Source organism: Antedon mediterranea, chromosome 3, assembly GCF_964355755.1.
Source record: "Antedon mediterranea chromosome 3, ecAntMedi1.1, whole genome shotgun sequence".
Taxonomy (NCBI): Eukaryota; Metazoa; Echinodermata; class Crinoidea; order Comatulida; family Antedonidae; genus Antedon; species Antedon mediterranea.
This window is the reverse complement of record NC_092672.1, coordinates 26,963,914-26,977,021: the sequence shown is the minus strand read 5'-3', so window position 1 is coordinate 26,977,021 and position 13,108 is coordinate 26,963,914. Positions and strand designations below refer to the sequence as shown.

The 13,108-nt window shown below is 32.0% G+C and overlaps 1 protein-coding gene and 2 long non-coding RNA genes across 4 annotated transcripts; 2 read left to right on the top strand and 1 right to left on the bottom strand.

The window, feature by feature from the left end:
* The first annotated feature begins 523 nt into the window (after window positions 1–523).
* On the top strand, window positions 524–12,817 carry LOC140044232 (uncharacterized). The gene is made up of 10 exons (XM_072088710.1): window positions 524–534; window positions 2,384–2,550; window positions 3,041–3,157; window positions 3,803–3,916; window positions 4,268–4,390; window positions 4,732–4,851; window positions 5,436–5,549; window positions 6,237–6,695; window positions 7,014–7,127; window positions 10,823–12,817. Exons 1-10 carry the CDS (start codon window positions 524–526, stop codon window positions 11,020–11,022), a joined length of 1,539 nt encoding a protein of 512 aa, XP_071944811.1. The 3' UTR covers window positions 11,023–12,817.
* On the top strand, window positions 7,972–9,584 carry LOC140045115 (uncharacterized). Of its 2 annotated transcripts, none has more exons than XR_011844548.1 (3): window positions 7,972–8,408; window positions 8,766–8,889; window positions 9,080–9,584. It is a non-coding gene; the product is annotated as an uncharacterized lncRNA (long non-coding RNA). The 2 variants fall into 2 exon arrangements; XR_011844549.1 differs by having other exon boundaries at window positions 9,048–9,584.
* LOC140045116 (uncharacterized) lies at window positions 8,886–10,455 on the bottom strand. The gene is made up of 2 exons (XR_011844550.1): window positions 10,068–10,455; window positions 8,886–9,635 (listed from the first exon to the last, which is right to left on the bottom strand). It is a non-coding gene; the product is annotated as an uncharacterized lncRNA (long non-coding RNA).
* Window positions 12,818–13,108: the final 291 nt, after the last annotated feature.

Genomic DNA, 13,108 nt, shown 5'->3' with positions numbered 1-13,108 from the left:
CAGGTGTCTTCAGTATGGTAAGCACATTTAGGAAATTCTCCCTGTCTCTGGTACATCTGGACCTCTAGGTATCTTCAGTATGGTAAGTACATTTAGTCAATTGCTCCTTGTCTCTGGTACATCTGGACCTAGATGTCTTCAGTATGGCAAGTACATATAGGCAATTCTCTCTGTCTGTTTGGTACATCTGGACCTCTAGGTATATTCAGTTTGGTAAGTACATTTAGACAATTGCTCTCTCTGGTAAATTTGCATCAAGATGTTTTCAACATGGTAAGTACACACAATCTCAACATGAATCAAATACTGAAAATGCTAAATTAGTACAGTACATCTGGATCAAGATTTCAAATACCTTGCAACAGCCAAGCTGACACATTTTTTTGTCTTTAAGAAGAGAAGCACCTGTAATAAAATGATAATAGGATAATGATTTGCTTTTTACAGATTCTTGTATGTCAATTCCGTGTTCAAGCGGTGGGACATGTATAAAGCCTTACAGTGGAATTGGATATCAGTGTCAATGCCCTCAAGGTCATAAAGGGATCAACTGTGAATTTTTTGGTAATAATTCATCAAATATTGATTTTTCACATCTTGTGTGGGATCGTCCCATTTCATTTCTTCAACAAGAATATTTGCATGCACATTTTTACATGTCAATAAAATTATAAATCAAAAAGCTGCATAGGCGGGTAGATAGAAAACAATCTAAAATTAATGGTAGAATTGAAGCTTTCTTTATCTTTCATTGAACTGATCATTATAATAACATAATTAAATAATAATAATTTCAATTCTACAACCATATAAACAGACACTAGACTTTAATATAATCATTTGTTTCTACATTCCCTTTTTATACAACTTTAAAATAAACTAGATTTAATTCGTCACTATGACGAATTATAGGTTATATGCATTGATTTAAATAAAGATAATTGATTTTTAAAAGATATTTTGATTCATTGATTTTCTCAGATTCTTTAATTATTTATAATATATGATAGGACCTTGCTAACGCGAATACAATAGCCGGTATCACAATCCGATCAAAGATCCCTCTGCGTATAATGTCATAAACCACATTTGCTGTTACATAATAATAAAGACATAAGTTATTTTTTATCTAGATTTCATTATAAATCATGTGTATAATATATACACTAAGAAATAAATTTGAACAAACAATACGGATAATAAAAAAAAAATCTTATTTCGTTTCCCAAGGTGAGACTCGATCTCGGTACCTTGAGTGCCATAGACACGAGCACACACTACCGAGCCATACACAACTGACTAAAAATTGTAGAAAAATTCCTCCGTGTATTTACTATGCAGTAACCACTTTGGTGCAGATAGATTATTACATACCGAAATGAATTATAATTTTTTACTATGATGACATCTCTAAAAATGTACAAAAAGGATGCACTGTCAAACTATATACTTTTAACTTTAATATATGAACTTTTGAAGGAAGAAAGTTAATGTTAAGTTTGTTATTTTGGCCTAAGAAAATGTCATAATTTGTTTGATTGTCGAAATGAATTTTTTTTAATTTAATATGCAATTAATTATGGCTTAATCAACTTTTGTTCCCTTAGTTTAATAATAAATCATAAGATACATACACTTCAAGAAAATGAAATAAAAAATATGTGTTCCCGAGCATTCTGACGATCTATATTAATTTTAAAATTTAGCATATTTTCACCATTTTGTTAACTTACACGTGCGTAGCCTGTCACTTTTGACGTGCTCGTATAAGGCAATTACGCGTTGAAAAGTGAATAAAATATGATGATATTATTAAAGAAAGGTTGTACAACCGAAATCGGACAAAAAGAGTGCGCATTAACGTATAACGCGCAGTGCGCGTGCAAAAATCTGCGCACTCATGGCAATTTTTTAAACGCTTAAAATTGCCTGAAACGTACTCTAATTTCATCGAAAATAAATTTTGACAATTTTGAACATTTTAAGCGCGCGTACGCAAGCGTTATATGCGCTACGCACGTAATTGTATTGCCATATGATGAAATATGACCTGAAATTTATGAGTACCAAATTTTGTTTAATTGTGATTCATGCTTGTGAAGATGTGATTACAAACGTGATTTCGTAAAATCGCGCGTTGACCGCGTAATTTTTGATTACGCATCGTGAAAATATAACCACATCGATTCCTGGCCATAAGGAATATACTCTGAAAAATTGACTTAGATAGATGAAACTGATATCAAGATAATTCACGGACAAAATAGTGCTAAGGAAAGAATAAATAAATAAATAAAGATTTTGACAGAATCAAGAGGTTATATGCATGATAATGCATATAACCTAATAAAGGCTGAATGTGACAAAAACTTTTACTCCAAAGAAGTGCATCTTTTAAATTGTCTGCGAATTATGCTTTTTTCTTTTTGATAGAACCATGTGATCCCAATGTATGTCAGAATAATGGACATTGTTATCAGGCCGAAGCGGGAAACAACTTTCACTGTGATTGTGACCATTCATACAAAGGAAAATACTGTGAACGGCTGGGTAAGTTCTTTTGCTCATTCTTCTAATAGTCACTCTCAGTAGTAGTATATTTGAGTATCAGCAATTTTTTTCGTGTCACCAGGGAAAGACGCAAATTCAAATCCTGTAAACTTTATTTCTAAATATTGCATCAGCAAAAAGTAAAGATAAATCAAGTAGGCCTATTAGACAATAAGGCTTCTAAAAAAGATAATGTGTATTACAGTATAACACACCTAAATATATTCTTGTCATTTGATTAGCTATAGGCCTAGGAATATGTTTAGGTCATTGACATAGGTAGTGTGTGTGTTATAAAACAAATAATGTAATATTTTGTATTTGCACAAAGGTACAAATAATTTAATTCGTTGAAATATAAAATTCAATATCAGCTTCACCTTGTAAAAATAAAATTTTAATCTTTTACCTAATACAATTATTTGTACCATTGCACTCATATAAACATTGATCAAATCTTCAAATAAATTATAAATATGGTTTATTTTAGATCCTTGCTTAAGTAACCCTTGTAACGGTGGAGCATCTTGCCAATCAGATGAACTTGGACTGAACTATGAGTGTATTTGTAACTGGTTGTGGGTTGGTGAAATATGCTCAAAACTAAGTAAGACCACATTTGTAGTGAGCCACAATGTGTTTCAAAATAGGAAAAAAGCAAAGTGGATAATGTCTGATGTTTTGGTTGTCAGCTACAATCGTCTTCTGGAGTAATGGTTTATTGTTTATTTAGTGTTTATTTGCCATTCAAACCTTTCAACAAAAAGTTTATTGAGAGGGCTTAATAGGAGATTTATTTTTAGCAATACCATGAAGAAATTCTTTCATCATTGCTCTGTGCTGACTCATTCTTAAGGTTGTATTATAAAGTAAATTTGGTGATTATGAATACTGTACTGAACAGTAAAATGTTTTTACCAGTTTTTATGTTGGGCAACACGCTCTTGGGGATACACACAAGTATCCAAGTGACAGGAATTATTTTGCCTAATCCAAGAAAAATAAAATGATATATGCACAATCCTTGAAATTGCCAAATTTAAAAAACTGTTTGGCTTATTGTATTACCGGTATATATAATAATATGATAATTAACAGGCATAGAAGAAATTCTAAACTGCCCAGTGATATTACTGAATATTAATTAATTTGAAACAAGATGAGGATTAATATACTTTAATGAATCAATCACGATTTAATTTTAATCTATGAAAAAGAAATTAATGTACTGTTATTTTATACCTTGTGACAGACCCCTGCTTAAGTAATCCTTGCAGTTCTGGCTCAACCTGCCAGGCAATCCATGACGGAAATGATTTTATGTGTATTTGCCCTCCTGAAAGTTTTGGCAATTTCTGTGAAAACTGTAAGTAAAATTCAGTCTTTTTTTATATGTTTTACTTATTCATTTACTTGTCTTTACAAAGTAAATTGTCTAGAATAACAAGAAGTTGTTTAAAGCCTGATTTTTTGTGTGAAATGAATAAAAGTATTTTAAATACTGTAATTTCTTCAAAAATATAAAAATTAAAATAACAATTTACTGGGAAAATATAGAATAAAAAAACAGTAAAGTTGATCATTTAAGATGAAAACAATAATTTAACAGTGGCTGGCAGTTGCATGAAAAATGTTTATTTGTTTTTTTTAAATTTCATAATCTTTCAATTCTTAAACAAACGAATCAAATTGGAATATGATTTATCCTAAACAACAGACCCATGCTTAAGCAATCCCTGTAGTTCTGGATCAAGCTGTCAGGTAAACAATGGGCCTGGCGGAAGTGGGTTCAGATGTATTTGCCCTAATCACAGATTTGGCATGTTCTGTAATGAAAGCTGTAAGTATAAAATTAAATCTATGTTTTAGACATGTTTTTTTTAGTTGAATAGTATAACTTTTCGGGATGGTTGATACCTGGACATTTTTTTCTGGTATTTTGCACCTCGGACTGTTAAAACAGTCAGTTCTTGTGGACATAGGGATATACCGCAAGATAAAGTACTTACACAACATATGGGATTATATTTATATTTAAACTTCAGATTGAGCCAATAATGAGCACAGATAGATGCAGGCCTGTTGTTAATCTAATTGTGTACTGCAAGCATGGATGAATTATTATGTTAAAATGCAGGCACTGAAACAATATTATTATAAACATGTGTCTTAATACTTTAGTTACAGGATGTCAACATCAACCATGTCGTCACAATGGAATTTGTTCTGAGGATAATTCTCAAAATGGATTCAACTGTCAATGTTCTGAAGGTTATTTTGGAGAGGTTTGCTCAGAATCAGGTACAGAGGATTAGGATTGGGGACAGTTAATATACTCACTATCATTTTAAATGAGAGATATATCGCGATCCCCAAATATATAAGGAAGACCAATGAATAATAGCTTTCATATTTTGCTGGATGTCCCCTGCATGTAGAGTCCAAATGGAGTCAATTAATCAAGTGAAAAAGCCCATTCGAATGCCCTCACATAAGCTCAATTATTTCAAATTAAAACTAGATTTAAAAAATCAAAAGCTTCCTTATGTTCTTGTGGATCATGTTCTACAGATGTTTGAATTACAAATAAATTAAATTAATACTGTAACAATTATAAGTATATATTACTATGACAAATTTGAACCTCTTGATTTCAGGATTGGGCCCCTTCAAATGACCCACAAGATCAATTAGAGAATGTCAATATTTTTACCCTCGCAACATTTTCAAAACAGAATAAATTGATAATAATGACCCACAATAGGATGCGCCCCTGTAGCAGTAAAAGGTTTTGATCTTCAGACCTTCATACACAAGCCTAATATGGAATTTATTTAAAAAGACCAAAATATGCCACTTATTTGTTGTTTTATCTTTACATGCAGCTTGTGATTCTAATCCATGTCTCAATGGAGGATCTTGCCTTCTGGATCATTTCAATGGAGGTCACATTTGCATGTGTTCAGTCGGATTTATCGGTCTATCATGCGAAGAAACAGGTATCCATTCTATTTCTACTTTAAGCCTATTTTCCACTAGGCGAATTTGTTCGCACGAATCGAAAGCGTCATGCTATGCACATGCGTATTCGCGTTTCTGTCTGTCATACTGCCTTCTTCGACGAATTCTAGTTTCTTTGATTTTTCGCTTCAGCGAAATTTACTAGTTCGAATTGTTTCTACTTTTTGCGAAGAGAAACATTGCGCAACCAATCAGAGCTCAGGAAATGAGCTATGACGCTTTCATGAGCACTCATGCGAATCGAAATGCTCAGCAACCTCGCAAGGAACATGAACGTCGCAGCTATTCGCTCATGTAGTGGAAAGAGAGTAGGCGATTTATTTCTCTTCGAAACGTTGGATTCGCGCGAACAAATTCGCCTAGTGGAAAATCGGCTTTAAACAGATTTCCTTTTGATAACATACAATCAAATATGCCAATAAAGTATGTAGAATGACATTTAGCATTTACAATTATTCAAAGTTTGTGTTTGAAAATTATTTTAGTTTTGATTTTGACTAAAATTGTGATTTGTCAACCACAGCTCTCATTTCTCTTTGTAAACCAACAAAATGGTAACCCAAATCGTGTTTGGTACCTGTATATGAAAATCATAAACAATAATTTTGAACAATAATAATTGAGATAATTTGTTGTGACAGCAGCCATTTAAATCTTTATTCTAGATGGTGTTACAAGACCAGTGGTTAGTGAAGTACCAACTACAACAATGTCTACTACTACCACAGTCATTCAACCAACAACCAAAAAACCAACAACCATTCAGATGACCTCTACAAATGTACCACCAACAGTGAAACAAACTACTGTAGCACCGACAACCAAAAAACCCATGACTATGGCACCGACAACCAAGAAACCAACTATGGCACCGACAACCAAGAAACCTATGACTGTGGCACCGACAACCAAGAAACTAACTATGGCACCGACAACCACACCAACGACTATAGCACCATCAACCAAGAAACCAACTACAGTACTGACAACCAATAAGGCAACAACTATGTCACCAACAAGCTGTAATGAGGCTTCCTGCATGAATGACGGTACATGCACCATCACCGATGGTATGCCTGTTTGCGTTTGTCCTCCTGGGTATCTCGGTACCACATGTGATGCTGGTGAGTTTAGAATTTATAATTTTGATTTAATAATCAGTGGGTAGACAAAAGGGGAGAATAACCTTCTTCGACTAGAAGTGACATACATCACCTGATGAACAAATCCTGTATCCGCCTCTGAATACCAAAACTTTACAAATCAATGAAAATACAGCTCCTGTATGTATATTTTTATACATAAAGCTTAAAGTTGGTTCAAACAAATTAAGTGGACTAGTATGGGTACTCTGCTTAAATTTACATGGATGTGAATGCAAATGGGTTGAACAAATTGAGGGTTCACATTTATTTAATAATGCTTTCTGTTATTTATTTCAGTTGACTATTGTGCCTCAAATCCTTGCAAAAACAATGGAGTGTGCCTTACGGTCAGTGACGAGTACAGATGTTCATGTAAAAATGGCTTCACAGGTTTAGACTGCACTACAGAAGGTAAAATATAATCAGTCAACTCTGCTTGAAACCAGAATTTCCTTAAATCCAAAAAAAGTCCTGAAATTTAAAAAAATGAAATGATCACTTACTTAAAATTTTCAATGCTGATAAAATAAAAAATAAATTAATAATTTGTTTAATTCTCATTCATACTGTATGTCAATATTTAACAAGGCAATATACATGCAGTCGCGTGCCAAATTTTAACTTAGTGTTTACTGACCGACCTACATACCGACCAAAATAGTGAGCTATATAGTTGCGTTTTGCACACGACTAACAAAAAACATTTATATTTGCCTCGTATAAATATCCCGTGTCAAAACAACGAAAAAAATATGAACATGAGTTAGTGTTTACCGACCAATCGACCAACCGAAATTGCTAAAAATGTTTAAAAATTGACAACCGACCAACATCGTGAGCTTAGAGTCGCGTTTGCACGCGACTAAAAATGGAGTTTATCAGTTACTAGATAATAATAGGACCCAACCAATGTCCCCATTAATAAGTGTTTTCCCTGAATAAGGGTGTTGGCCATAGTGTTAAATTCAACTTAATATGGGTATCCCAAAAGAGGGGTTCTATTGTATTAAGGTTGAACAATATTTTACCATGTGAACAAAAACAAGCACGAATGTGCGATACTAGGGGTACAGCAAAAGAAGCTGTAATGACGTCACAAGACGGGATGTGACGTCACATACACATTCAATAACCTCCCTACCAAATATGGCTATACGATACCATCTTCGAGACGTGATATGGCTGCATCCGGTTTGAAATTTAAAAATCCGGCTCTATAGCTTTGAGGACATGTCCCTGTAGTATATTCATGCCAAATTCCAGCTCAATACTACAACGAATATTAAAGATGTATTGTCCCCCAAAAAATGAAAAATAAAGATGAAAAAAATCAAATTTTGAATAGACCGTTTTGTAGTTAACATAAAGTTATTCACTTCCACCGAAAAAAAATCCGAAAAAAATATTGATTTCGCTTATAAAAAAATCAAAATAAGTTTACCATTTTTTCGAACTCATCGGCTCAGAAATTAGGCCGGTAGAGCTAACTCATACATATGCATGATATGTTAATGAGCATCCACACAGCAGAGATCTGATCTAACAATGGACGATGCACGTTGTATGTACGTACAACCAAAGATCGTATAGCTATAGTATCTTTGCGTACAACAACACCACCAGAGATCGACGCGACTCGACTGTGGGTTTCCCCGGCCTGATCGTATGTAAAGCTGAGCTGTTAATTTGTCGGTAAGTAGGCCTAGACGGTTATTTTAAATATAATAATATATATAACGCAATAATAACAGGAAGGTAAATTAATTAACTTAGCCTGGGATTTTTTCAGTTCAGGGCTAGGCCTAGAATAATTAATACATGCTGCTGCATATTACTAGGCTAGTAGCAAGCAGACTGTGACAATCGGGTCCCTGCAGAAGATGCCCAGCTAGGCCCTATACATTGTACTCTTCATAGACTGGCCTAGGCTATATGCCATCAATCTTAGCTACATTCCGAAAATACAGCCAGCTTGCTGTACCATATATATTTACAGTTGAAGCTTGTTTAACTAATTTTTATGATAAAAATAAAACAAACATTTTTCAGGGAAAATGGTTGCAATACAAGCCTGAAATTGAGAACCTTCCAGCAGCACTGTACATACAAGTAGACAGAGGGGAAAAGCCAGCCTAGCCATTTTAAAACACAAACAAATGTTCTCTGTACTGTAGTAAGTCAAATATTTATTTTCTCTTTTTATAAGTTATAACATTATAAGTAATGTGTTTTAATTACCATAGAAAGGTAGTATACTTATTTGACTATGTCAAAGTAAGCAATTTCACTAGCCCAATTTTTCACTAAATATGCATGATCTATTTTTTCCAGATTTTCATACTTTGCTTTTACTTTTTTTAAAGACGTTGAGCTGATGAAGACTGGAACAGAGGTCACCCAAAGACAACAATGATAGACTCGGTATTGGAATATTATTGGATATTGCAGGAAAAATATTTCTGACTCTCCTGCTGCATTCGGCCAATATGTTCTTGTCCAGCTTGTAAAATATTGTATAATTTTTTTTGTATTATATGTACAGTATATTATTTTGTAAACATAACATTCAATAAAAAAAAAAACTACTACAACAGTACACAGGATAAATTCTTCAAATTTACTTACACTTCATAATTTTACTGTAAATATTACAGTGCAAAAGGAGTTAATAAAATATATATATACAGTATATCTTATTGAATTCCTCAGCTGTATTGTTTTTTGTGTCAATTTGTCTACTAATTATCAATGTGTTGATTGTGGCAGTAATTACGACAGCTATAGTCTTCTAAGATCGCTCACATCCATTACAAAGTGTCATTTTAATAGTAAGAAACGTTTCAATAAATTGTGAATGTTGCCACTGTACGACACATTTTATGTTTCTCACTACTTGCTCTTATTGTTCAATCAATCAACCTAAAAAAAAAAAGAAATTTGTGTCAAAATATCTGCATAAAATGTTTATTTGTGGAATGTTAATTTGAACCTATTGCATTTGATACAGAAAATATTTTTAAAATATTGCATCAGTAAAACATCCAAAACAATATTTAGATTTTCTTTTTTTTTTAATTTTCACTGCCGAATAGATAGTTGAAATCTTTAAAAATTAAACCAATTCATCATGATTAAAACAAAAATACATCCCTTCTGGTGGTGGTCTACTGTATCCCTAGCTAGCAGTGTACTACCTAGGCCTACTACACTCTACTTCTAGAGACAGAAGTAGGCAGCAGTTAGGCTACTCGAGACTGTCAGTGTCAGTGCTAGTAGTAGTAGTAGTACAGTAGCAGCAAATTCGGGCCTAGGCCTAGCTAGGCCTCTCCTGTTAGCGAAACAAAAACTCACCTAAATGAATAAGATTCAACATCAAAGTTACCAACTGTAATTCTAACTTAGCATTCTGCTAGCTATAGTTTTCTTCAAGATTCGTCTCGCATCACTATTCGACTCTCTCGCACGCATGCATTGCTATCGTTGTTGGCTGTTGATTTGGAAAGCATCATCATCCACACGATGTATCCATACAATATGAATATTTATGAGCTAACTCAGGTCAAGGGTTAAATTAAACCGGAACACATTTGTCTTCCAGACAAATAGCTTCCGGTTGGTTAATTTTTGCATTAAATTGCGATTTTCCCGTGTAAAAAATTATTTTTTTCAATCCAAATTGAGGTCAAAGTGAATAACTTTTATGTGCAATTAAAATGGCCTATTCAACAAAAATATTGAAAAAAAAATTTTTTTCAGGGGGACAATACATCTTTAAGGGAGGAGTACTTTATAAATCGCACTTTTCACTCAATAGTTTCCAGATGGAGGAGGAGAAGATGAGTGAGTCCTAAACTTGAGTACCCCGAGTAAAAATAGCAATATACCATAATTTTACCAACAATGTGAATACAAATCTAAATTATTTTTTACCATTTAGTGTGGGAATAAAAATGTCAATTTAACCCATTAATTGCTTACTTGTTTCCGGAGCTCAGTGCTGGGTCATTTGTCATGTGAATAAAAATAACTTTCAGCTTTTAGTAAATTAATGAGAATAAATATTAGCTTTTATAAAAACCAAATTAATTACCTTTGTGTTATTCTAGTGACGGATAATGCTGCACAGCTTACGAATAATGAATCAGATGAGCTCCCTCTAGAGATTTGGTGGATTGCACTCATTGCGCTTATGATAGTTCTTCTCATCGTATTTACTCTGATTGTTGTCTGCACGTACAGAGGCAAAACCAGAAAAAGAAAAGAAGAAGTTGACCACAAACCACAGAAGATTGATGACCTTATCTAACCAAACATGATTCATTAAAATGAAAGTGTAATCGAAGTGTAATTGTTAGACTATTGTTTTTACTTTAAAAAAAAGTGTAATCGAAATGTTAGACTAGTTTTTTTCCTCTTATTTTATGTACAATTGACTTCGGCAGGATCCGAATATAACATCACCAATATATTCATTTACATTACCATTATAAAAATAATATGTTGTTCTTGTATACTGCCGTACTTTGAGAAAAGGGCTTATCTACAAAAAGCTACTTTTGAGTAATTAACCAAAACGTGTTTTTGTTTTTCAATACATAATAGTATTTTATTTTCAAATGAATTTATTTCAAAAGTACATTATTGAAAAACATCTGACAAAATTTTCAATTATTTTTTTTTTATTTTAGTGGGTCAAATTGCATAAAGCTTTTTCCAAATTATTTGTACTTAAAAATGGCGGGACATACTTAAAAAACAGGGCACTTTTGCAGTTACTTTACTTGATTTTTGATCAAAATTTACCAAAACATTTAGTAACTTTAGTTGAAATAAATTATAAATGTAATTTAGATTAGGTAATTTGTAAAAAATTTACAAAATATATGAAAAAGGCTTTTCTCATTAGAGCATTAATCTGCCTCATTATATATTCATCATACTCTTATCTGATTGGTCAATTGTTGTAGTTGAGGCCTTTTGTCAAATGATTTCTATAGGTGTTTGTGATAACTGGTCAATTCAAGTGAAAGAATATAACCCCAAGAGTCAGATAAGATAAAAATCTCAATGTCTAAAAAAATGTAGTGAAGCCCTTTTCTCAAAGTAGGGCAGTATTACCCAGGTTATTTTTTGATCAAACGCATATGGAAATATACTTTATTAATATACATTAATGTTCACATTGTATGCCTACAGTATTTCCTTCAATATAACGATATTATCATCAGTTTTTTATTTTAAATTTGGTAGTTAAGAAACTGAACTATATTGGACAGTAAAAATATTTCAAGAGGGAATATCAATCTGTAAGAATAGATTAAATATACTAGATATTTGGCTTTTAAGGAAGGAAATTATAATATTATAAAATAAAGCGGGTTATATGACAATTTTTCAAATGGCAATAGTGCATGAATTTTTTTGTTGAAGCATTTTATTAACCCTGTCACTGCATATATCTACTGGGTATTAAACAAATAACTGTATACAACCAATCATTGCCTCAACTGTACACCCCCTCTATAGTAAGCAATAAATTTTAGGTTATTTTTGAAATTCTAAATATAAATTAAAATTCTAGTTTTCTCTAATAATGCTGGCAAACATTTATTTGTGTATTTTTTATATAAAATAATGAAAATAATTCAAACTATTGGTAGTTTTGTTGATTTTCATCATTACACAGTGTTAAAAACATATTACATACGAATTTAGTGATAAAAAAACTGGTCACATGACCAGATAAAAAAAAGGTAACCGATTTTAGTATGAAAAAAAATTTCACCAATAAAAAATCTTTGCACAGAGGAATTAAGGATTAAGTAATTAATTAAGAATAATACTTATTTTTAAAGAGTTTTACTGTACAAATATGGTTTAAGGATTTTAAATTTTTGGTTTTCAATATTTATAATTTGTTGGAAAATCGCTTAATAAATTGTAGTAGTATTAATAATAAAAGTACTTGTTACAAAATACATGTTTCATTACACAATTTCTTATACCAAAGTTAACATATTTAACATTTTTATGTATAAAATAATCAAAATAAAAGATATTTTATTATAAAATATATTATTTGAATTTTTTTAATGTAATTGTTTAAGGAATATATAATATTTTTAATAAATTTGTTATGTAGATATTAATAATGGCGAGTAATTGTTTTGTTTTTTTTTTACTTTGATTTGAAACTACTACACTACCCTTTCTTTCTTTTATCATTACATTCTGAATTGAATATAATGCATGGTTGTTTTTACTGATTACTTCGCTGTTCTTCTCCAGTTTTTGTAAAACATCTAAGAAGGCGCTTTCATTACGAAACCTTCATTTGTTCATGTGTCTTTATAAAAAAAAAAAACAATGAATCGTGCACTGAACAATATTCA